The 26,842-nt window shown below is 42.6% G+C and overlaps 1 protein-coding gene across 1 annotated transcript in view; it reads right to left on the reverse strand.

Moving 5' to 3' along the window:
- The window catches only part of spryd3 (SPRY domain containing 3), a 127,282-nt gene that overhangs the window by 96,879 nt on the left and 3,561 nt on the right, over positions 1-26,842 (reverse strand). The window contains exon 3 of the mRNA XM_041856655.1: positions 11,802-11,877. Within this exon, the coding sequence (XP_041712589.1) occupies positions 11,802-11,877 (76 nt within the window). The remainder of the gene's footprint in view (positions 1-11,801; positions 11,878-26,842) is intronic.

Raw genomic sequence — 26,842 nt, forward strand, 5'->3', positions numbered from 1 at the left:
ATTCCCCTACCTAAGAATAGTATAGCCCCCTTAACTGGCTCAAATAGCCAACCAATCAGCCGGTTACCAACCCTTAGTAAACTTTAGGAAAAAATTGTGTTTCACCAGATAAAATGCTATTTCACAGTAAACAAATTGACAACAGACTTATAGGGAAGGACATTCAACAAGCACAGCACTTACACAAATGACTGATGATTGGCTGAGAGAAAATTATGATAAAAAGATTGTGGGGGCTGTTTTGTTAGACTTCAGTGTGGCTTTTGACATTATCGATCATAGTCTGTTGCTGGAAAAACGTATGTGTTATGGGTTTACACCCCATGCTATATTGTGGATAAAGAGTTACCTGTCTAACAGAACACAGAGGGTGTTTTTAATGGAAGCCTCTCCAACAAAATCCAGGTAGAATCAGGAATTCCCCAGGGCAGCTGTCTAGGCCCCTTACTTTTTAAATCTTTACTAACGACATGCCACTGGCTTTGAATAAAGCCAGTGTGTCTATGTATGTGGATGACTCAACACTATACACATCAGCTACAACAGCAACTGAAATGACAGCAACACTTAACAAAGAGCTGCAGTCAGTTTCAGAATGGGTGGCAAGGAATAAGTTAGTCCTAAATATTTCAAAAACTAAAAGCATTGTATTTGGGACAAATCATTTACTAAACCCTAAACCTCAACTAAATCTTGTAATGTATAATGTGGAAATTGAGCATGTTGAGGAGACTAAATTGCTTGGAATAACCCTGGATTGTTAACTGTCATGGTCAAAACATATTGATACAACAGTAGCTAGGATGGGGAGAAGTCTGTCTATAATAAAGTGCTGCTCTGCATTCTTAACAGCACTATCAACAAGGCAGGTCTTACAGGCCCTTGTTTTGTCGCACCTGGACGACTGTTCAGTCATGTGGTCAGGTGCCACAAAGAGGGACTTAGGAAAATTGCAATTGGCTCAGAACAGGGCAGCACGGCTGACCCTTGGATGTACACAGAGAGCTAACATTAATAGTATGCATGTCAATCTCTCCTGGCTCAAAGTGGAGGAGAGATTGACTTCATCACTACTTGTATTTGTGAGAGGTATTGACATGTTGAATGAACCGAGCTGTCTGTTTGAACTACTGGCACACAGCTCGGACACCCATGCATACCCCACAAGACATGCCACCAGAGGTCTCTTCACAGTCTCCAAGTCAAGAACAGACTACGGGAGGTGCACAGTCCTAGATAGAGCCATGACTATATGGAACTCTATTCCACATCAAGTAACTCATGCCAGCAGTAAAATTAGATTTAAAAAACAGATAAAAATACACTTTATGGAACAGCGGGGACTGTGAAGCAACACAAACATAGACACATGCATACAAACAAATCACCATGAGACAGTTGTGTTCAGTCTGCATGGTCAATGCAGCACAACAATGTTGACGACAACGATGCTGTTCCCACTATGCATCTTAATATACAGTGGGGAGAACAAGTATTTGATACACTGCCGATAATTTATCATAGGTACACTTCAACTGTGAGAGACGGAATCTAAAACAAAAATCCAGAACATCACATTGTATGATTTTTAAGTAAACAAAGTATTTGATACATCAAAAAAGCAGAACTTAATATTTGGTACAGAAACATTTGTTTGCATTTACAGAGATCATACGTTTCCTGTAGGTCTGGACCAGGTTTGCACACACTGCAGCAGGGATTTTGGCCCACTCCTCCATACAGACTTTCTCCAGATCCTTCAGGTTTCGGAGCTGTCTTAGGGCAATACGGACTTTCAGCTCCCTCCAAAGATTTTCTATTGGGTTCAGGTCTGGAGACTGGCTAGGCCACTCCAGGACCTTGAGATGCTTCTTACGGAGCCACTCCTTAGTTGCCCTGGCTGTGTGTTTCAGGTCGTTGTCATGCTGGAAGACCCAGCCACGACCCATCTTCAATGCTCTTACTGAGGGAAGGAGGTTGTTGGCCAAGATCTCGCGATGCATGGCCCCATCCATCCTCCCCTCAATACGGTGCAGTCGTCCTGTCCCCTTTGCAGAAAAGCATCCCCAAAGAATGATGTTTCCACCTCCATGCTTCACGGTTGGGATGGTGTTCTTGGGGTTGTACTCATCCTTCTTCTTCCTCCAAACACGGCGAGTGGAGTTTAGACCAAAAAGCTCTATTTTTGTCTCATCAGACCACATGACCTTCTCCCATTCCTCCTCTGGATCATCCAGATGGTCATTGGCAAACTTCAGACGGGCCTGGACATGCGCTGGCTTGAGCAGGGGGACCTTGCGTGCGCTGCAGGATTTTAATCCATGACGGCGTAGTGTGTTACTAATGGTTTTCTTTGAGACTGTGGTCCCAGCTCTCTTCAGGTCATTGACCAGGTCCTGCCGTGTAGTTCTGGGCTGATCCCTCACGATAATTGATGCCCCACGAGGTGAGATCTTGCATGGAGCCCCAGACCGAGGGTGATTGACCGTCATCTTGAACTTCTTCCATTTTCTAATAATTGCGCCAACAGTTGTTGCCTTCTCACCAAGCTGCTTGCCTATTGTCCTGTAGCCCATCCCAGCCTTGTGCAGGTCTACAATTGTATCCCAAATGTCCTTACACGGCTCTCTGGTCTTGGCCATTGTGGAGAGGTTGGAGTCTGTTTGATTGAGTGTGTGGACAGGTGTCTTTTATACAGGTAATGAGTTCAAACAGGTGCAGTTAATACAGGTAATGAGTGGAGAACAGGAGGGCTTCTTAAAGAAAAACGAACAGGTCTACATGCTTTGTAAGTAGGTAAACCTGCAAAATTGGCAGTGTATCAAATACTTGTTCTCCCCACTGTAAATCCACAAGCGTTCTATAATTACACTATTAGTTTGTGTTTCTTACATCTGCAAACATCTAGTTTGTCTTTTCTTAGCAAGCTGTGGCTAAATCGTGTTAGCCACTAACGTTAATCGCTAGTTAGTTGGCTAGCTAAGAAATGTACTAAGTCAGAGCAAATGTAGCTATCTATACAGCCTGATGCCAGTGATGGAGTAGGCCTAAATCAGCATGTTATTTGTACAACAGTATCTTCTAAACCAAAGACGATTAGGAGAAGCATGAATATGTTAGCTACATGAAGTAGCTAAAAGAAAACATTTAATGTAGCCAAAGATTATAGGGTTCCCTAGGAAACACTGACCAACACTTTGGTTCCTACCCTGTCACAATAACTCCTCCCTGGCATTTTTATTAATTGTCATGTCAAACAACACTGTATTCAAAGTGCCCACTATTATGTTCTAACTATAGAATTATAATCATTCCATTTCCATGATTCCAACAGTTCACCCAAGTGTTTTGATCTAAATCACAAATCGCAATTGCAACATTTGGTTAAAAATAAGACATAGATATTTTTCCAATATCGTGCAGCCCTACGTGGCAGTGTGGAAATAATCTCAAATGAGTGTAGGAAATCCAGAAATTGATAAAAATGCTGAAAATAATTTTTGGTTGAAGTTTGATTGAACAGAATAAAACAATCAGAATGGAGAAAGACCCATTGGAATCACTTAGACGGTATGCGTTTCCACCCTAGGGTCACGCACTACTCATAAAGCAAATATTGAATTTGTATTATTCAAAAATATAAAATACCGTCATACCGTGATATTATATTTTGGCCATATCGCCCAGCCCTAATAAAGAATGATAGTAAAAAGGTTTGGGGCACCTTAAATTAAATTTTGGGCAAAAAGGCAAACTCACTCCATCCTTCATTGGCTCATTCATCACAAAACCCACTGATATTGCCAACTATTTTATGATTTTTTTAATTGGCAAGATTAGCAAACTTAGGCATGCCATGCCAACAACAAACTCTGAACCTACACATCCATTCATAACTCACCAAATTATGAAAGACAAGAATTGTAATTTTTTTATCCATAAAGTGAGTGTGGAAGCGTTGAACAAATCATTGTTGTCTATCAACAATGACAATCCACCTGGGTCTGGATGGAAAATTACTGAGGATGATAGCGGACTATATTTCCACTCCTATTTGCCATATCTTTAATCTAAGCCTACAGAAAAGTGTGTGTCCTCAGGCCTGATAGGAACCAAAAGTAATTCCGCTATGCAAGAATAGCAAAGAACCCTTTACTGGCTCAAACAGCAGAACCATCAGCCTGCTACCAACCCTTAGTAAACTTTTTGAAAAATAAATGTGTTTGACCAGATACAATGCTATTTCACAGTAAACAAATTAACAGCTGACTTTAAGCATGATTTAGGGAGGGGAACTCAACATGTACAGCACTTACACAAATTACTGAGGATTGGCTGAAAGAAATTGATAAGACACTTGTAGGAGCTGTGTTGTTAGACTTCAGTGCAGCTTTTGACATTATTGATCATAATCTGCTGCTGGAAAAATGCATGTGTTATGGCTTTACATCTCCTGCTATATCCTAGATCGAGAGTTACCAATTTAACAGAATACAGAGGGTGTTCTTTAATGGAAGACTCTCCAACATAATCCAGGTAGAGTCGGGCATTCCCCGAGGAAGTTGTCTAGGCCCCTTACTTTTTTCAATTTTTACTAATGACCTGCCACTGGCACTGAGTAAAGCCTGTGTGTCTATGTATGCTGATGACTAAACATTATACACGTCAGCTACTACAGCAAGTTAAATCACTGAAACACCTAACAAAGAGCTGCAGTCCGTTTCAGAATGGGTGGCAAGTAATAAGCTAGTACTACATTTTTCAAAAACTAAATGCATTGTATTTGAGACAAAACATTCACTAAACCCTAAACCTCAACTAAATCTTGAATTTAATCATGTGGAAATTGAGTAAGTTAAGGAGACTAAACTGCTTGGTGTAACCCTGGATTGTAAACTGTCATGGTCAAAACATATTGATGCAACGGTAGCTAAGATGGGGAGAGGTCTGTCTGTAATAAAGCGCTGCTCTGCTTTCTCGACATTGCTATCAACAAAACAACTCCTACAGGCCCTAGTTTTGTCACACCTGGACTACTCCCCAGTCATATGGTCAAATGCCACAAAGAGAGACATAGGCAAATTACAGTTGGCACAGAACAGAACAGCACAGCTGGTCCTTAAATATACTGTGATGTCACGAGAGGCTGTGTCCTGGAGGGACGTTACATCCCCCTGAGGTGGCTGCAAACCCAGACCGCTATGGCTCCATCTGCTGGTATGGTCGGGAACTCCACCCCTCTATGGCCAATCTTCCCACGCAGCTGAAACAAATGAGGGGCTGATGAGCTGAAGGTTTGGGAAGGGAAGAGACACAGTCTCCAACCTGGGCTCTCTGGAGAACAAGAGTGCTGCACGTCCACTTCCATGAGGAATATAAGGATTTGGAGATACTTACCTTTGGGAAATACTCACCTTTGGATATATGCACCTGTGGAAATACGTGAGAGATTTTTGGAAGGACTTTTTGCTGGGTTGGCCACTAGCTGCAACGTGGACTACAGTAAGGCTGGGGGAAAAGTTATCTGAGCGAGTGAGAATTATGATTTTGGATGTGGAAGAGACATCCCTGAACTGTTAACCCTTAAAGAGCCACAAGAGAACAGAATTTGGTTATATTTTCGTTAATTTCCCAAGACCTATAATAAAATCCTTGTTTTGTTTGAACCTTGTCTCCTTGCACTACTTGAGCAATCCCGCTGAAAGCTGTGTAGCCTCTCGTGACGTCACAGATGGTGGAGAATACGGGCACGCTCAAGCGTTAATAGTGCATGTCAGAGGAGGATACCGAAGGTTTGATCACCCAGTTTTCCAAGTTGGCCGTAGGCTCCCGCCGACTGAAATGGAGGACATATTGAAAGCCCTTGTTGCTGGCCAGCAAGCCCAGATGCAAGCAAACGTGGCTCTCTTGGAGGAGCAAAAGAAAGCCAACCTTCTGAAGGCAGAGGAATTGCAGTTGCAGAGACAGAGGGTTGTCCAAAATACCCGCCCAATAAAGGCAAGTGACTTTATATCTAAGATGGGAGCTACCGATGACATTGAGGCATACCTGCATGCATTTGAGGCCACGGCCACTAGGGAAGCCTGGCCCAAGCAACAGTGGGTTGGTCTGTTAGCCCCCTTTCTAACCGGGGAATCGCTGAATGCTGTCCGGGACCTGGGCCCTGACCAGGTTACTGACTATGATGCCCTGAAGTCTGAGATCCTCAGCAGATATGGACTCACAAAAGTTTGGTATGGCCCAGCGCTTTCACAGCTGGACCTTCCAACCAGACCAACCTCCTCGGGCGCAGATGCATGAACTTGTCCGAATCGCAAGGAAATGGCTGGATCCGCAGAGGAATACAGCAGCGGCGGTGGTGGAGGCCGTTGTGGTGGATCGTTACCTCACGCGCCCTGCCTTATGAGGCAAAAACGGTTCATCAGTCAACAGGCCTTGACCACGGCTGATCTGACCGTGGAAGCTGTGGAAAAGTACCAGGCCACAGCGGAGATGCTGAATGCTTCCGAAAAAAGACCCCAGGAGGGCGGCCCCACCACAAATGGGAAGAACCCGTCCAAAGGACCCCAAGGTCTCGAACCCAGCAACGTCAGGACTTATCCCGGCTCCAGGGGGAGCCAGAAACCAGGCGGGTCCAAGAAGAGTACACCAGGAGGGGGAAACTCGACAGTGTTACCGGTGTGGGGAGATGGGACATATCTCCTGGCAGTGTGGGAAACCAGCCGATGAACCTATGCCCACTGCGGAGTCCTCCAGCTCAGCACCCACACACCGTTTGCCTCGCTCTTGGGAGTCGGTAGATGGCGGCCCAGATCGACCCCCCCACCTGCCCGGTAACTGTGAATCACCATGATGTGGAGGCCTTACTGGATTCTGGTAGCCGGGCCACCCTGGTGCGTAGTGATTTGGTGGGCCCAACGTGTCTGACCCCCGGGGAAAGTCCTCCCAGTTTCCTGTGTCCATGGGGACACCAGAGAATACCCCATTACTGAACTTACAATGACCAGCACGCGGGGAACCAACACACGACGGCGGGGTGGTTGATTCCCTCCCCGTCCCTGTCCTAATTGGACGAGACTGCCCAGCCTTTTACCCACTCTGGAGAGAGTCTCAGGAGAGGTTAACCCGAGTACCTCGGAAACGGAGAGGCAAGACTCATCCTGGGGAAGGCTCCGGTGCAATCCTCCGAGTTACTCACTCCCGCCCGGCTCTGATAGGGATGGCAGGTGCCCAGACCGACACAGAGACGGAGCTACAGAATCTGGACAAAGAACTGTCTGGTCTGAAGGGGACCGCTGAGAGGTATCAGTTTGTTAAAGCAACAGTTAGACATGAAGACAGAAGAGTTAGATATCCTCCAGGCTAAACTCCAACAGAGCTCCTTCCCTAAGCAACAGGAGGAGCTGGAGAGGCTGCGCAGGACCATCGAGGAGTGTGAGGAGACCCTGCGCAGTAGTAAGGAGGTCCAGAAGAAGGCAGAGGAGAAGTACAAGGTGTTGGAGAACAAGATGAAGAATGCGGAGGCAGAGAGAGAGAAGGAACTGAAAGCTGCTCAACAGAAGCTAAACTCTGCTAAAACCAAGGCTGATGCGTTCAGTAAGAAACTCAAGGAGAGACAACAGGAGGCTGAGTCCCTGGTCCTAGAGTTGGAGGAGTTGAAGAGAGAGCAGTCTGGCAAGCACCACGGCAATGCGGACGCCCTCTCCCGGCGTGATGCCTTCGCATGCCTTTACCCGACGAGGACGTCGGTCCCGAGGAGGGGGGGATGTGTGATGTCACGAGAGGCTGTGTCCTGGAGGGACGTTACATCCCCTGAGGTGGCTGCAAACCCAGACAGCTATGGCTCCATCTGCTGGTATGGTCGGGAACTCCACCCCTCTATGGCCAATCTTCCCACGCAGCTGAAACAAATGAGGGGCTGATGAGCTGAAGGTTTGGGAAGGGAAGAGACACAGTCTCCAACCTGGGCTCTCTGGAGAACAAGAGTGCTGCACGTCCACTTCCATGAGGAATATAAGGATTTGGAGATACTTACCTTTGGGAAATACTCACCTTTGGATATATGCACCTGTGGAAATACGTGAGAGATTTTTGGAAGGACTTTTTGCTGGGTTGGCCACTAGCTGCAACGTGGACTACAGTAAGGCTGGGGAAAAGTTATCTGAGCGAGTGAGAATTATGATTTTGGATGTGGAAGAGACATCCCTGAACTGTTAACCCTTAAAGAGCCACAAGAGAACAGAATTTGGTTATATTTTCGTTAATTTCCCAAGACCTATAATAAAATCCTTGTTTTGTTTGAACCTTGTCTCCTTGCACTACTTGAGCAATCCCGCTGAAAGCTGTGTAGCCTCTCGTGACGTCACAATACACAGAGAGCTAACATCAATGACATACATGTCAATCTCTCCTGGCTCAAAGTAGAGGAGAGATTGACTGCATTGTTGGTCTGTTTTTTGTGTGATGTGCCTTAATGTGCTTGGAACCCAGGAAGCATAGCTGCTGCTTTGGCAGAGGAACCAATGGGATAGTCCGGCAATTTAGGAGAGCTCAATCACGTTTTACGTTTTTTAAAGAAAACGCTATTTGAACGCAGATTCTGGGCTGGATCCCACATGATTATTCACAGTCTGAAACTGAACTCCTTGGGTTTCTCTGAGTGAAAGTCCAGGTCTCATTCACCTGCTCTCCTCTGCACTCTTTCGAGAATACTTTCTGATCAGTTCAGTTCAATCTCTAGGCTTTTACAGTACTGGCTGTACTGCACTTGACACTTGACAGGTTCAAATACATTAGTAGAAGGTCCTTAAAAGCTTATAAATGTCTGAATGAAAGATTCACAGATGCACCTAGGCTTAGATAGGCTGATGAAATTGGAATTTGGAATGGACTTTGAATGGATTGAAATGGAATTCAAATAAATGTTGAAATAAGTGGAATGCCACAGATCCCAGATGTTCTTCTGCTGGATTCACAGAAGACAGATAGGCCTAGATTTTAGTGCACAGGGGCAGTGTCTGACGAAGGTGAAATTATTTCCTTGTGAAAGCATAATGAGGAAACATGAGGATACTAGTGACGCATATTTTGACAGGCACATGACCTTTATGGGAAAGAATGCCCCCAAACTTTCGAGATCTGGGGAAATTTCACAGGATGTGCGTCACGCCAACTGAGAATTGAGAACCGCATCACATAAAGTATGGACGTGGAGTTCTTTAATGATCACTCTAAACTTCTAACTGTAAATGTCAAACTCATTTAATCTAACTTGCAGATAGCCATCAGACTCCAACTGTGACTAGCATTTGAGAATTATTTTGTTACCCTTTTCTTTGATAAAAAGGGATCCGGTTCTGAGAAACTCTGGTATCTTGCTTGGAAAATGGCCTCTAGCTTGCGCACATACGCATCTCATATAGGTCAGGAGTGTGAGGAACATCCCTTTCAACAAAATGTCAGCACTGACGCTACTATGAATATCTTTATGCATACAATTACACTGCACTGTTATAATATTCTCAAATTAGGCTAAGTTTACAACATAAGTTTAGTATGGTAACATGTTACATACTTAAAAGGATTTATAAAGGGATTATAAACAGGCCTAGCATATGAACAATAAATAAAACTTAAACCCTTTATCCTTAATGTATACCTCATGGCTCATGGATTTTATCGCTTATTTGCTTGATTTTTTTAGAATTTCCGGGCAATTTGGATAACTAGGGCCACTATCAACTTGCTGTGGAGTCGTGGAGATAAGCTGGGGAACGTTCCTTTAAGTGTTACCAGTACAAGTTTGAGCTGCTGTGTTGCTCTTTTCCACTGAACCGGAATGAAAAGAAACCAGTGTCTACCCATTCCTGGAGAGCTTGGGAGAGGTTTGTGTGCATAGCCCAGCGCCAGGCAGGATAATGTAAGCTGGATAATGTTTCGTTTCCAACTCTAAAACCCAGGAAAGGAAGTCCATCAAACCGGCTCAACCTGCCACGAGAAGAAAACATGCCACTACTTCTCTTGCCTGCCTTACTTTCGCTTCCACATTCGTCTGGACAGCTCTGTAGTGTGGTCTCATAAATTACCGCGCTGAAAACCTTCTACCATCCCCTAATTTACGACTGAAAGTTAGCAGGCTTTCCTGTGCTAAATCACAAGGACACTTTTTATGCAAACTGGGTTGTATCATGGAGAGGAGGTAGCTGTTGGACAGGCCAAGGTTGGACAAGCCTACATATGAGCGCATCAGCTGATTACATGCAGAGCAATATTCTCGGACTCAGTTGAATAACAGCGACTGCATCTTAGATCAATCTCAGGCAGCAGAGATCTTCAGCAAGCGATGACTGCCACTAGACCACCACTAGCCCTCTTTCACCCCCCTATCACACACACACACTCACACGACTGGGACATTTTTAAGGTAGTGGTTTCACACTGATGAACAGGGAATGTAATATGAAGTTTACAAAATTGTCAGCAATAAGATTCCAGGAGGATAAGATTACTGAGGATGGATGGAAAAGCAATCTTGGGCACGAACAAGAATTATGGTATGTAGAGAGAAACCCTTTATCGTGCTGTGTGTAATCCCCAACGTTTCAAAACATATGATAGGGAGAACCAAAATATTTACTACATAAATGCGCATATTGAAATTCCCTTCTGGTCGAGTGGTCGTTGGACAACTCTTTGGATGCATGAATGAATGGCAGATTTTTATTTTAGACATACTCCAGGTACACCCTACAAACATGGTTTATCTATTTAAGTGATAATGGCCGAGAAGCCGGTGTTTGGAGGATATATTGGCACGGGTGTTGTTAGGGCCGAGACGAAGGGCCAGCAAACCGTGCCAATATATCCTCCAAACACCGGCTTCGAGGGCCATTATAATTTAGATAAACCATGTTTGCAGGGTGTACCTGGAGTATGTCTAAAATAAAAATCTGCCATTCATTCATGAATCCAAACGGGTTACCAACATATTCAAATAATGATTTACATATTTTCATGAAAAATGTTATTTTGATTAATTTATTCATACTATTTCATCCTTCCACAAGATATAGTCCCGACACAAATCTAGGGTTGCTCTCCAAGCTGGCTGGTCGTTCGTTCTATCGGTTCGGTTGCCAAAGACGCGACCCAGTCGTTGAGTCTTTGTTCTGTATCTATGGACAGTCAGAGGAACTAGCCAACAACACAGCTAACACAATCACGTCAAACTGAAACTGGAAAGACCGCAAACTAGCTGCACTTCGTTTTGTTTGACCTGTTTTCTATTGATATTTCTTTGTATATATCCATAAAGATTAGGCTAATTCATGATTTCGACTGGCTGAGAAAAGCTGCTTGCCTATCTGTCTCATCCTGACTCGTTCATTACTATGCGAAAGCTGGAGATCGAATTTGAATATTGAAACAATGTTGCAAATGTTTATACAAATCTCCGCTGTTGAAAACAAAATGTTAGTCTGAAAGAAATGTGAGGTAATGTCTAGATGCTTTTTATAGTGGAGATCAAGTTTATAAATTGCCTGGCTGGGCTGAGACAGTGGATTGCGCTGTCAGATGGAACAGAGTAAATAGGCATTTTTAACGTCATAGCTTTAGCCGGTGGTAACTTGTGGAATAGATGCGGTTTTAACCAATCAGCATTCAGGATTAGACCCACCCATTGTATAATTGAAAATAATAACTGCTTAGAAGCGTGCAAGGCACACACATTTCAAAGATAAGGCTATCTTCATCTAAGGCTACTAATCAATAGTTAAAATAAAACAGGTGTTAACGCTTACCTCAAAGTAGCAGTTTCCCTTTGATAAGGGACGGGGAGCCACATAGCAGCCAACCTCATCAGAGTTCCCTTGATAGCTGAAGAGAAATAAAGAAAAACACTTCCACTCAGACATCTGCCAATTATCAGGGGAACATCTTAGTTTGAGATAAGAGCCAGGGGCACCGATCTTAAAAAGCACCGAAGTAAAAGTGATATTATAGAACATGGATGGGCAACCGTGATGGAGGTGGGGGCCACACATGTAGATAGAGCAGGCCCTAGCCTTTTGGGGGCCCTAAGCAAAACATTGTTGTGGTATAATAATAGTCATAATCAATTTATACATTCATTTTAGGAGAAGGGGGATTCAACTTTATATTCAAGTAGATATAGTTTACCCAATAGCAGTTTTTCCATTTTCACAAGCAGAACGGCACGGTTGGGAGAAGCTTCATTTCCAAAAGTTCTAAACGGTCAAAACCATTCTTTTTTGAGACAGGGGTGTCACCAAAGCTGTGTTGTATTCATTAGGTATGTCTTTCAAAGATACATTATGATGCATTACAAGCGCAAAACATTTTTCAACAAAAATGACAATAACTGTGGCCATTTGCATGCCAATTCATAGTTATTTCCATAATCCTCACAGCCCTAGTATGGAGTTACTGTTCTAGCTAATAGGCTATGTTAGAGTTTACACTTCTTCCAATTATAATGTGGGGAGGTCAAAATAATGAAAAATGATCTACCAAATCTATTCATTTTAAAATGTTGATTACTTGTTCTTGCCATTATAATTCAGCGGATATGACGTGGGAAAAAGCATGTTTTGCTAACATGGAGGTCCCTGGGTCGCCGGTTTCTCTGGGCGGGGGTCCCTGAGCAAGAAAAGGTTAAATACCCCTGGTTTAGATAGCTGGCTCAACCAACTTACCAATCAAAAAAAAAAAATGCTGACATGGGCTAATTGAGCGACTGTCAGTGACTGACCACATTTCAAAATGTCACCTTGTGTTTTCTACTATTCTAACTTTCAACAGTAAGTTGAGACCACGACGGAGTTCCCAGAAATTTTTAAATAACTTATTTTTATTTTTGCCGCCAGTTGCTCATCCCTGTTATAAAGCACCATCTGTTAATTCAAGACTACCAGATAGGCCTACAAGCCAATACTTTCATAAAGCTTAAACACATTCAATAAAACAACAATCAGGAATCTTTAAAGCACCATGCAGTACATCAAACATAGTGATCATAAACGTTGACACTTTATATGACATGAGTTTTATGAAATCAAATCACATTTTATTGGTCGCATACACATATTTAGCAGATGTTATTGCAGGTGAATGCTTGTGTTCCTAGCTCAAACAGTGCAGGAATATAAAATAAAATACTAAATACTGCAAAGTTGCTTAGGAGCCAGGAACCAGGCGACCATGTCTATCGGCGCCATCTCGTCTATGATATGGAAATGTTAAGTGTACATTTGGACTCACAGGTGTATGGCTTGCTTGTACAGACATCAGTGGTATTTATTAAAATCTTAAAGTCTCATCTTTCAAAATACATAGAGTCCTCTTAATTTACAGCATTTCCCTCACTCAGACAACAACAAAAAAAGTTGCCCAATTAGCGGGAGGGATGGGGGCAACTTATTGTCGCGCGAGGTGCTCAAATTCAGAACAGCTTTCAGTCAAAACCCATACAGCGCTGTGAAGCGCAGAGCCAGAGCTCTGACGTCATGTATAGCATGTTACTGTATAGCCACTGCGTTCCAATTTAGGCGTTTATAATAATCATTATAATAAATTCATTAGTGTTCTCAAAGCTCTACATAGTCAAAAATAATGATAATACAATTCTAAAATACAACATACACATCATACATTTAGAATCAAGAAAGGAAATAGCAATACATCCTAAAAGGACTTTCCAGATTAGGACTATTCTAAAGACCGTCTGTAGAAATGTGTTTTAAGGGTTTTAAAAGTTCTGATTGATGGTGAGGCTCTCTGATGGTCAGGGACAGCATTCCATAGGCGAGGGGCAAGGGAGTAGAAGGCTCGGTCCCCCATAGTACGGAGACGTGTCTTGGGGACTTGAAGAAGTAGTTGCTGGAGAAACTCCCTACTTTCTATCATTGATAGAAATGTGGTACCTGATGTACAGTGAGGGGAAAAAAGTATTTGATCCCCTGCTGTTTTGTACGTTTGCCCACTGACAAAGGCATGATCAGTCTATAATTTTAATGGTAGGTTTATTTGAACAGTGAGAGACAGAATAACAACAACAAAAATCCAGAAAAAACGCATGTCAAAAATGTTATAAATGGATTTGCATTTTAATGAGGGAAATTAGTATTTGACCCCTCTGCAAAACATGACTTAGTACTTGGTGGCAAAACCCTTGTTGGCAATCACAGAGGTCAGACGTTTCTTGTAGTTGGCCACCAGGTTTGCACGCATCTCAGGAGGGATTTTGTTCCACTCCTCTTTGCAGATCTTCTCCAAGTCATTAAGGTTTCGAGGCTGACGTTTGGCAACTCAAACCTTCAGCTCCCTCCACAGATTTTCTATGGAATTAAGGTCTGGAGACTGGCTAGGTCACTCCAGGACCTTAATGTGCTTCTTCTTGAGCCACTCCTTTGTTGCCTTGGCCATGTGTTTTGGGTCATTGACATGCTGGAATACCCATCAACGACCCATTTTCAATGCCCTGGCTGAGGGAAGGAGGTTCTCACCCAAGATTTGACGGTACATGGCCCCGTCCATCGTCCCTTTGATGCGGTGAAGTTGTCCTGTCCCCTTAGCAGAAAAACACCCCCAAAGCATAATGTTTCCACCTCCATGTTTGACGGTGGGGATGGTGTTCTTGGGGTCATAGGCAGCATTCCTATTCCTCCAAACACGGCGAGTTGAGTTGATGCCAAAGAGCTCGATTTTGGTCTCATCTGACCAGAACACTTTCACCCAGTTCTCCTCTGAATCATTCAGATGTTCATTGGCAAACTCCAGACGGCCCTGTATATGTGCTTTCTTGAGCAGAGGGACCTTGCGGATGCTGCAGGATTTCAGTCCTTCACGGCGTAGTGTGTTACCAATTGTTTTCTTGGTGACTATGGTCCCAGCTGCCTTGAGATCATTGAAAAGATCCTCCTGTGTAGTTCTGGGCTGATTCCTCACCGTTCTCATGATCATTGCAACTCCACGAGGTGAGATCTTGCATGGAGACCCAGGCCGAGGGAGATTGACAGTTATTTTGTGTTTCTTCCATTTTCGAATAATCGCACCAACTGTTGTCACCTTCTCACCAAGCTGCTTGGCGATGGTCTTGTAGCCCATTCCAGCCTTGTGTAGGTCTACAATCTTGTCCCTGACATCCTTGGAGAGCTCTTTGGTCTTGGACATGGTGGAGAGTTTGGAATCTGATTGATTGATTGCTTCTGTGGACAGGTGTATTTTATACAGGTAACAAGCTGAGATTAGGAGCATTCCCTTTAAGAGTGTGCTCCTAATCTCAGCACGTTACCTGTATAAAAGACACCTGGGAGCCAGAAATCTTTCTGATTGAGAGGGGGTCAAATACTTATTTCCCTCATTAAAATGCAAAACTGCAGCTGTTTTGAAGAGTGATGGTATCGCATCGGTCAGCAGAGACTTGTTGATGATTAGCAGGTTTTGAGTAGGGATGTAGGGATAGGGTCAAGGGAGCAAGTGGTGGCCTTCATTTAAAAGATGATTGACTGCACAGCAGTGGATGTGATTTCTGTGAAGTTGCTGAGGGAGGGGCAGTCTGCGTTGGGGGCTCAGGAGGTGGGGTGCAGGTCATCTTAGAGGCCATGATGTTTGTTCTAATGTTGTCAAATTTACTCTTGAAAAAAATCTGAGAAGCGATTGCACTGCTCAGATGAGGCTGCAGGAGAGCATGAGTTTGCAGGGTTGAGAAGGCGGTTGATGGTTGAGAACAGGGTTCTGGGGTTAGCTTTGTTCTTGTCAATCGCAGTAGAAGGCAGCAGTAGATACTGCGAGTAGAAGACTGATCCTGCTGCTTTTAGGGAAGCAGAGTAGCTTGCTTGGTGGTCGTTGTAGGCCAGTAGATGGACAGTGTGGCCATCCTTCCACCAGCGCTTTTCAAGCTTACGGCCATGAGTCTTTATTCTGCACAGTTCATCAGTGAACCAGGGAGAAGAGCGTTGGGCGGTTACTTCGTGTTTTTTCGGGAGCAAGAATGTTCACGGTAGTACTCAGAGTGCTGTTATACAGGTTGACCATGTTGTTGAGGGCCAGCTCACTGCAGTCAGACTCAAAGGTGGGCTGGATGTGTTCCAGGAAGAGGGATGAGTTGTTTCATTAATTGAATGGTCCTCTTTGGGCGGTGGAGAGGAGTGGGAGCTGTCAGAGACAATGTCACAGCCTTGTGGTCAGATACGCCATGTTCGAGGACATCCAGGTCAGAGGCAGGGACATATCCAGTGATAATGAGGTATAATGTGTGTCCACGGTTGTGGTTGGGAACATTAATATGTTGCACAAGGTTTAGACAGTCCAGCAAGTTGAGGAAATCAGCAGCCATAGAGCACTTGGGTGAGTCAATACGGAGGTTAAAGTCACCCAGAATCACATTGGAGAGGGTGGGGCATACATATAGGTTAATAGTTCAGAAAACTTAGAAATAAAAGAGGTGTTTGTCTTGGGGGGGGTCGGTAAACAAGGATAACAGTGAGAGGATTTGGTTGTTTACAGTTAAAAGCAAGGCACTCAAAAGACTGAAAATCAACAATAGTCAATGGGTTTAAAATAAAGCAGTCTCTGTATAAAACAGCAAGGCCTCCACCGCGTCCGTGGCTGCATGCCTTTTAAATGTATTTATATCCAGGCGGAGCTACCTCATTTAGATGGTAAAAGTCCCCCTCTTTGTGCCATGTTTCAGTGAAGCAGCTCATGTCAAATTCATTATCTGAAATGAACTCATACAAAAGAGGAGAATTGTTTATTAAGGATTCAAATCAAATCAAATTTTATTGGCCACATGCTTACTTACAGCCCTTAACCAACAGTGCATTTATTTTTAACAAAAAAGTAAAAATAAAACAACAACAAAAAAAGTGTTGAGAAAAAAAGAGCAGAAGTAAAATAAAATAACAGTAGGGAGGCTATATATACAGGGACATAGTAGAGTGCAAATTGTTGGAGGCATTGCTGGAAACAGTTTCATTACATGTTGGTTGGTCAACTGCGCTCTGTAGGGACTGTATTGACTTGGAGTGGGTGATGTCATTTGCCTGAGGGTCAGCCTGCAGAAATGGCCGTGTCCTTTATCATCCAACTCCGGTGCTGTCCTGCTCTCAATGCGAGTGCACACAATAGACTTTAGTTTGTTAATAAGTCTCCTTCCACCTAGTCGTCTGCATGTTTTCCGTAGGAGCCTGTATTGAAAGAGGCTGTTCTTAAACTCCTTACACAGGGTTGTTTTAATCTGTGTAAAACTTCTGAGGAATCCTTCTGTGTGTAGTGAATGAAGGTTGCTGCTATTTCTGATATTGTGGTCCAGCCTTTGGTCCAGTAGATGGTAGATGAGGATCTAGGAAGATCTAGCTAGGCTGGTATTTGAATCCAAACTATTTGCTAGTTGATTGGAGAGGTTGGAGAAGTAGCTAAATATACTAAATATACTAATTTAACATTGATGATTTTTAAAAATAAACTTGATTCCTGTGTTCTATACTTGATAAGCTATCAAAAAAACTAAAAGGTTGATTAAAACCCTGCGCATAAAAAAAACTCTTAAAACTAATATTTATGGATAGTTTTGTAGGAATAAACTACCAAGGCAGCCTCTAGGCACCATGGCAACTATGAAATCCCATATTTGTCATCTTGTTTATCAGTACCCAAATCTGCCATATTCAACTCGTATACGGATACGAGTGTAAAGGACTAATGAAAATGACTCCAAAAATATATTTTTTATCATTTATTTCCCTGAGCCTCCTTTGGCCCTTGAAATAGCTCTTACACAAAAGGGAATTCTAATCATTTTCACAATTTCAGTGTTATTTCAATCCCATAGTGTGGAAATATAATAAAAGAAAAACAGGAATATCTAGTTTTTAACTGCACTGCCCCTAAATTATAGTGAGACATTTTTCCAATAGACTTGGGGATGGGGGAGAGTTGATGTATATGGCGTGCATTTCATCTTTGCTCTCTGACCTAAAAACATGTCTTCCACCACTGACAATCCCTGAGATTATAATTGTTCCAATCAGTGGAGTTGAGAGTCAGGTTTGTTTGGGTTTTTGGTGGAGGCTGATCGCCCCACTGCACGCATACATCATGCCCTTCACTCGCCAGTGTATTAGAGTCTACCTCTATTAGAGTCTACCTCCCTGTCATGCATGCTGCATCTAAGACATAGCCCCTAGACTGAGTCCCAAAAGTCACCCTATTCCCTATGTAGGCTAGAGCACTAGTTTTACCAAGGCCTATAGGGAGAGGGCTTGGGTCAAAAGTAGTGCACTATATAGAGAACAGGGTGACATTTGGGACGCAGATAGGGGCTGATTCAGACTTAGGAATTTTACACCTTTCCTACACACGCCTTTCCTACGCACATCTCAGTATTTGGTATTCAGACTTACCTTATTCAGTTGCGTAACGCGCTCTGCAGGTGTGGCTACCTTGCGCGCTCCGAATACATTTCATTCAACCGCTGAAAACCCTCCCACTTGCTGGCCAGAATATTTTCTTGTGGAGTTCATTTCTTAGGGTTTTCAGTACATTTTTCTTAAGCCATCCCTTTAAATACGGTGTACCTTTAAGTTAGAATTCTGTCGACAGACTCACTAGAATATTTATCGAGAGAACGGGTTCAGAATATTAGTTATCAATGAAAGAAAGCCATCTAAATACACTATACAAAAGTATGTGGACACCCCTTCAAATTAGTGGATTCGGCTATTTCAGCCACACTCGTTGCTGACAGGTGTATAAAATCGAGCACACAGCCATGCAATCTCCATAGACAAACATTGGCAGTAGAATTGCCTTAGTGAAGAGCTCCGTGACTTTCAACGTGGCACCGTCATAGGATGCCACCTTTCCAACAAGTCAGTTAGTCAAATTTCTGCCCTGCTAGAGCTGCCCCGGTCAACTGTAAGTGACGTTATTGTGAAGTGGGGATGTCAAGGAGCAACAACGGCTCAGCAGCGAAGTGGTAGGCCACACAAGCTCACAAAACGGAACCGCTGAATGCTGAAGCACGTAACACGCATAAATCGTCTGTCCTCAGTTGCAACACTGAGTTCCGAACTGCCTCTGGAAGCAACATCAGCACAAGAACTGTTCGTCGGGAGCTTCATGAAATGGGTTTCCATGACCGAGCAGCCGCACACAAGCCTAAGATCACCATGCGCAATGCCAAACTTCGGCTGGAGTGGTGTAAAGCTCGCCGCCATTGGACTCTGAAGCAGTGGAAACGCGTTCTTTGGAGTGATGAATCACGCTTCACCATCTGGCAGTCTGACGGAATAATCTAGGTTTGCCGGATGCCAGGAGAACGCTACCTGCCCCAATGCATAGTGCCAACTGTAACGTTTGGTGGAAGAGGAATAATGGTCTGGGGCAGTTTTCCATGGTTTCGGGCTAGGCCCCTTAGTTCCAGTGAAGGGAAATCTTAACACTACAGCATACAATTACATACTAGACAATTCTGTGCTTCCAACTTTGTGGCAACAGTTTGGGAAAGGACCTTTACTGTTTCAGCATGACAATGCCCTGTGCACAAAGCGACATCCATACATAAATGATTTGTCAAGATCGGTGTGGAAGAACTTGACTGGCCTGCACAGAGCCCTGACCTCAACCCCTTCGAACACCTTTAGGATGAATTGGAACGCCGACTGCGAGTCAGTCCTAATCGCCCAACATCAGTGCCGACCTCACTAATGCTCTTGTGGCTGAATGGAAGCAAGTCCCCACAGCAATGTTCCAAGATCTAGTGGAAAGCCTTCCCAGAAGAGTGGAGGCTGTTATAGCAGCAAAGGAGGGACCAACTCCATATTAATGCCCATGATTTTGGAATGAGATGTTCGACGAGCAGGTGTCCACATACTTTTGGTCATGTAGTGTACAGTGCATTAAATTGTTTTTTTCCCCCTCATCAATCTACACACAATACCCCATAATTACAAAGCAAAAACTGGTTTTTAGAAATTGGTGCAAATGCAAAAAAAGCGTCACATCTGGAGGAAACCAGGCACCATCCCTACGGTGCAGCATGGTGGTGGCAGCATCATGCTGTGGGGGTGTTTTTCAGCGGCAGGGACTGGGAGACTAGTCAGGATCGAGGCAAAGATGAACGGAACAAAGAACAGAGAGATCATTGATGAAAACCTGCTCCAGAGTGCTCAGGACCTAAGACTGGGGTGAAGGTTCACCTTCCAACAGGACAACGACCCTAAGCACACAGCCAAGACAACGCAGGCGTGGCTTTGGGACAAGTCTCTGAATGTCCTGGAATGGCCCCGCCAGAGCCTGGACTTGAACCTGATTGAACATCTCTGGAGAGACCTGAAAATAGCTGTGCAGCAACGCTCCCCATCCAACCTGACAGAGCTTGAGAGGATCTGCAGAGAAGAATGGGAGAAACTCCCCAAATACAGGTGTGCCAAGCTTGTAGCGTCATACCCAAGAAGACTAGAGGATGTAATTGCTGCAAAAGGTGCTTCAACAAAGTACTGAGTAAAGGGTCTGAATACTTATGTAAATGTGATATTTCTGTTTTTAATTCATAATAAATTAGCAAACATTTCGAAAAACCTGCTTTGCTTTGTCATTATCGGGTATTGTGTGTAGATTGATGAGGAAAAAAACAATTTAATCTATTTTAGAATAAGGCTGTAACCTAATCAAATTTGGAAAAAGTCAAGGGGTCTGAATACTTTCCGAAGGCACTGTATATATTTTACCAACTGTTAATAATGATCATCAGCAACAACCACACGGCCGTGATGGCATTTACAGCGGAAGCAAATTAAGGTAAACGAAACAATGGAATTAAATGGAATGATAATGTAGGCTATACTAACTGTAAATTGGCAATTGAATATGTGTGGTTATTAGGCCTACTGATGGTCGATACAAATAGTGGCTAATATTTAACATGATAGAAATAGGAAACAGAGAAAGTCTGGATCGCCTATAATAAATACATTTGAGAGTCCCCATCCCTGCAAGTTAAAAGGCCGTACAATTTAAATGCTGCATAACGGCACAGCGTTTCATAAACTTTAATGTAGGAATGTTGATATGCTTCAGTTTGCTGCCATATGACTGATTCCCATTTGTCTCTAGCGATTATAAGGTAAAATAGATCTAAAACAAGTGTCATTTATATTTACAATTCACGTATTCAAAACAGATTACTCATTTACCTAGCTCTTATTAATATCTCTTATCAAGTTGTAAATTAAAGTGCATGGAGAATGGTGTTATTTCTAATTGGGAAAAAATCAAGGAGCTCCTTTTTCCACTTGGAACCGGTAGGTTCGCTAGGACCTTATGGTTTCCTCTCGCATTAAAGGTGGTGGAATTATTAGGGAATTAAGTCAAGGTCAGAATACAGCGTATCTGTAGACACACCTCCGCCACACCTTAATATATTAGATTGCCGCCCCCAAACGAATAGCAGGTTAATAGCATGCTATTCTCATGCTTATGTTCAAGGTCAGAATACGAGTAGAGAAAAGTACATAGAAAGGGAATTACATTTAATTTACGCACGCTAAACTTGGGTCGGAATTCCCCCATATAGCCTATCTGTACCATCTTTTCATAGGACAACCCTGTTTTTACTGAGTTGGCATATTGATTTACAGAACTGTACCTTTTCAGTGTTTTGTGAAAATCGTGTTTTGTGAAAATACCAAAGCATGCAGATTGAGCACATGAATACTACAACTTGCCCGTCTCCCTCGTTGTCATGAGACAATTTCCATCAGTGACATGCATGGTAGGCCCAACCTCATCCCCAGACTATGGCGCACAGCTTGGGGAGGAACCCGGTTTCTGCCGAGACAGTATAATGATGCATTAGCCTAACCCTTTGATGAACTGCATTATTGGCCAGGTGGTCCCAGCTCTGTTTGTGCTCTTGCCAACTCTGTTGCTGTCATTTGTCATCTTGTTTTGTTCAAATACCAGAGCATGACCATATCAATATTACTATGCTTCGGTCAGTAGGACATTAATTGTTTTTGGGGGTTGAGTCAAATGTTCAGATCACGTGCTAGAAATGAGTTAGTGGTGTACCGAGTATCCCCTAAAATGTTTTCAATGATTTCAATCACTGTGTATCATAACATGAATGAACATGAACAGAAGTGACACTGAAATTACGATAACACTTTACTTGACACCCAGTATCATAACATGTTATGACACGGTCATAACCATGTCATAACAGCTGACATAACAGCTGACATAACTTGTCATAACCTGTCATAATATGGTCATAACACTGTCATGACCCATATTCAGGGTGCGTACAGACAGTGGCAAGTCAAATTCAAATACTTTTTCCAGCACTAATGTTTATTTTCAAGGACCATCTATTTGTAATAGTTCCTATTATGCAAATGTTTCTAGTCGCCATCAAATGGCAGTATATCGCCACAACTTCATAAAAAAAAACATAATACCTAACAAGTTCTACTTAATAATATGTGTTTCACTACTTATTTACAATATACATGAGTGGTAAGTCAGTGCTGATGATGTTGACCGATTAACTTATATGAACTGTAACTCAGTAAAATCTTTGAAATTGTTGCATTTATATTTTTGTTCAGTGTACATAATAATATTAAATTGTCTTTATATTTCACAGAATTTTAAGTCCCACAAGCTGTCCCAACACATAATAACATGAACGTGAATTCTGGCAGGCCCTTAGTTGACTCTAAAATGTTGTATTCTATACCCATTTGAAGAGAAACAAGTTAATGTGTTTGATAAGATTAAAGATTCTCTCAGGGGACCCCATTTACATTTTAGGGGACCCCACATGGGTCCTGGACCCCAAGTTTGGGAACCACTGTACTACTAACCTCTCTTCCTGCTTTCTTCAATGCTTCCACTCTCTGTGTATCTCCTTTGCCTCCTTTATTGAAGCCTGAAGGCCAAATCAAAAGAAACGCCAACGAGCGAACGAGCGTGTACATGCAGGAATTAGAATGCACTGTAGTGAATGACAGAAAATAGATGTGCCGCGAGCGTCAACTCCGTCAAAAACGTCATGTTCTTCAAATTAGAAAGGAAGTCGAATTTTCTCACCACTCACTGTAAAGAAAAAGTATTTTGTTATGAGAATTTATAGTAGCCCATCTTTTGATTATAGCTAGCTTAATTTCAGTCAACTGCTCCTGCTGAGGTCAGGCTCCGTTCAACGTTAGCTTCTAACTTAATCCGTCTAGCCTAGTTACAGCTAGCTACCTGGCTATCAGCCAGAGCCCCTGAGCTACCTAGCTAGCTAGACATCTGACTAAAATATCAGCAACTATTTACCAGTTGTACACTAAGTCTCCGAGAGTCAGGGGGGTTTTGTTAGGGGGATGTCTGTTGACATGGCAGGAGTCGAGGGATGTAAAAATAATAATAATCCCACTGTCAGCGGCGTCTCTCTGCCACTTGCCACTGTAGTTCATTTCACCTCTCGGCCTATGTCGTGGGCCGAGTTTCCAGTCAGACAGAGTAGTCAGTGAATGCGAGCGTACATTAATTATTCATGTTTCCACTTGTTCGCAAAGGTAGGCGCGATTAGAACTCATATCAAGAAGCCTTCTGAGCATTGATCACCGCTGGGAACACAATAAGTGGGTAAACGATAATTAACTAAATAGGCGAGTAAACGCTATTTCACAAATAAAAAGGTGCGTAAACGGCATTTACCCTCTACATCCCTGGATGGGTCTGGCAAAACCATTCATAAACATCAATATCCTACAAGGCAGGTTTGAATCTACATTTGCCCAGCATTTTAGCTATAGATGTGACGTTTGGCGGCGCAGTTATGTACCTGCCTGGCTGAGTGGCAGTGTGGGTGGAATGAGCAGGCTTGCCTGGCAACCAGAGCACGAAACACGTGAGGAAATAAAACTCAGTAGTCTGCCTGGAAATTAATTCGCAAGACAAATACATTTTTTCTAATATTTTTCATATTAACATATTTGATAATTTTTCATTGATCTGTTCGCCTCTCATTTTAATTCAAGTACTTTTCAAATACCAACTTGAGAAAATGTCAGATTTTCAAGGTATTCCAGTTCTTGAATTTCAGAGTGCCAAATTCAAGTATTTTAAGCACCTTGTGCGAACCCTGCATATATGTACACCTGTTGTGACATATATTGCGTTATTTTATGGCTGGTTATGACACCTATATAAGAGTGTCAACACCTACATTCATTCAAATTAGTTTTTTCCATGCCAAGAAGTTTCCTTTCCCTTGTTGTTGTTTTTTTCATCATATTTTAAATAACTTGTAGAAAATACACTTTATGACACTGTCATGAAGCATTATGACCATCCTGTGTCACTTCACTTGGACTAAGAAAATACACTTTATGACCATCATTATCCCATAAGCCAGATAGGCCTATCATGTACATTCCCTTATATCAGTCCAGTCAAAAACAGGGTGTCTTGTCCTGCTCCTGAAATCTGCTTCTGCATTCATCCCATTCATCAGCAACAGAGTATTGGGGTAGGTGCATGTCTGACATCAAGGTGTGCACAATTACAATTATAATTTAATATGGTCAATTTCAGAAAATGTTATATAACATAAACATACCGTTGACACATAGGCTATGGTGTAATGGATTATTTTGCCTTGGGTGGTAGGTTTTGTGGGTTTTGACACTCTTATGTAGGTGTCATAACCAGCCATAAAATAACTACAGTGGTAGGTTTTGTGGGGTTTTACACTTATGTAGGTGTCATAGCCAGCCATAAAATAACGCAATATATACTGAACACAAATATAAACGCAACATGCAATAATTTCAAAGATTTTACGTAGTTACATTTCATATGAGGAAATCAACTGAAATAAATAAATTAGGCCCTAATCTATGGATTTCACATGACTGGGAATACATATGAATCTCTTGGTCACAGATACCTTAAAAGAAATGGGCCTCACAATGGGCCTCAGGATCTCGTCACGGTATTTCTTTGCATTCAAATTGCCATTGGTAAAATGCAATTGTGTTCGTTGTCTGTAGCTTATGCCTGCCCATACCATAACCCCACCGCCACCATGGGGCACTCTGTTCACAACGTTGACATCAGCAAACCGCTTGCCCACAAGACACCGTACACGTGGTCTGCAGTTGTGAGGCCGGTTGGACGTACTTCCAAATTCTCTAAAACGATGTTGGAGGCAGCTTATGGTAAAGAGATTAACATTCAAATATCTGGCAACAGCTCTGGTGGACATTCCTGCAGTCAGCATACCAATTGCACGCTCCCTCAAAACTTGAGACATCTGTGGCATTGTGTTGTGTGACAAAACTGCACATTAGAGTGGCCATTTATTGTCCCCAGCACAAGGTGCACCTGTGTAATGATCAGCTCATGAAACATGGAACCAACACTTTACATGTTGCGTTTATATTTTTGTTCAGTGTATGTCACAACAGGTCTAAATATATGTGTCATTACAGTGTTATGATCATATTATAAGAGGTTATGACAAGTTATGTCAGCTGTTATGACATATTATGACATGGTTATGACCCTGTCATAACGTGTTATGACACTGGGTGTCAAGAAAAGTGTTACCGAAATTACCTTAACATACAGTGCCTTCAGAAAGTATTCACCCCACATGAATTTTTCCACATTTTGTTGCGTGTTACATAGGGGTGTAACGATCCATCTACTACATCGATGTATCGATTTATATTCCTATGATCCAACTACATCGATCTGTGCTCGGCGAGTTGGCCTTTTGGACAACATATATCAATCTAACATCGTTTTAAAATGTAATAAATCGATTGTATCGATACTAGGAAATAACCCATTGGATTTAAGCACGTCAGACTTTATATGGATGTTTTTTCTTAGCACTTTTAATGATAAAGGCTTTAAACATTACTCGATTCAGTCTGCCTATCCGTGACGTCATCGCCCACAGCAGCAGCGCAAAGGCGCAAAGACAACAAAACATAGCATGGCGGACGACAGAGGAGAGAAGCCGACGAGCGAGAAATTATCAAGCCACCATTGCGGTCCTTACAAGAAACAGGAATCTAGGAAACTTCACCTGCACTGTCCAGTATCCAGGTATTTATTTCAGTCACACTGGTTGAATTTTTGGCTAAAAGGTTACTGAATCGATTTCAAGTAACTGAATCGTTTCGGATCGTATCGTTCTAAATGAACCAAGATCGTCCTTGAATCGTATCGACAACCACGAATCGTGATACAAATCGAATCGTTGTTAAAACGAATCGTTACACCCCTAGTGTTACAGCATTAATTAAAAATTGATTTAAATTGTGATTTTGTGTCACTGGCCTACACATAATACCCCATAATGTCAAAGTGGAATTATGTTTTTAGAAACTTTGACAAATTAATTAAAAATGAAAAGCTGAAATGTCTTGAGTCAATAAGTATTCAACCCCTTTGTTAAGGCAAGCCTAAATAAGTTCAGGAGTAAAAATCTGCTTAACAAGTCACATAATTAGTTGGCATGGTGAAATCCTTGAGTGGTTTCCTTCCTCTCTGGAAACTGAGTTAGGAAGGACGCCTGTTTCTTTGTAGTGACTGGGTGTATTGATACACCATCCAAAGTGTAATGAATAACTTCACCATGCTCAAAGGGATATTCAATGTCTGCTATTTTTATTTTTACCCATCTACCAATAGGTGCCCTTCTTTGCGAGGCATTGGAAAACTTCCCTGGTCTTTGTGGTTGAATCTGTGTTTGAAATTCACTGCTCGACTGAGGGATCTTACAGATAATTGTATGTGTGGGGTACAGAGA

This window comes from Coregonus clupeaformis, chromosome 30 (genome assembly GCF_020615455.1).
Source record: "Coregonus clupeaformis isolate EN_2021a chromosome 30, ASM2061545v1, whole genome shotgun sequence".
Lineage (NCBI taxonomy): Eukaryota > Metazoa > Chordata > Actinopteri > Salmoniformes > Salmonidae > Coregonus > Coregonus clupeaformis.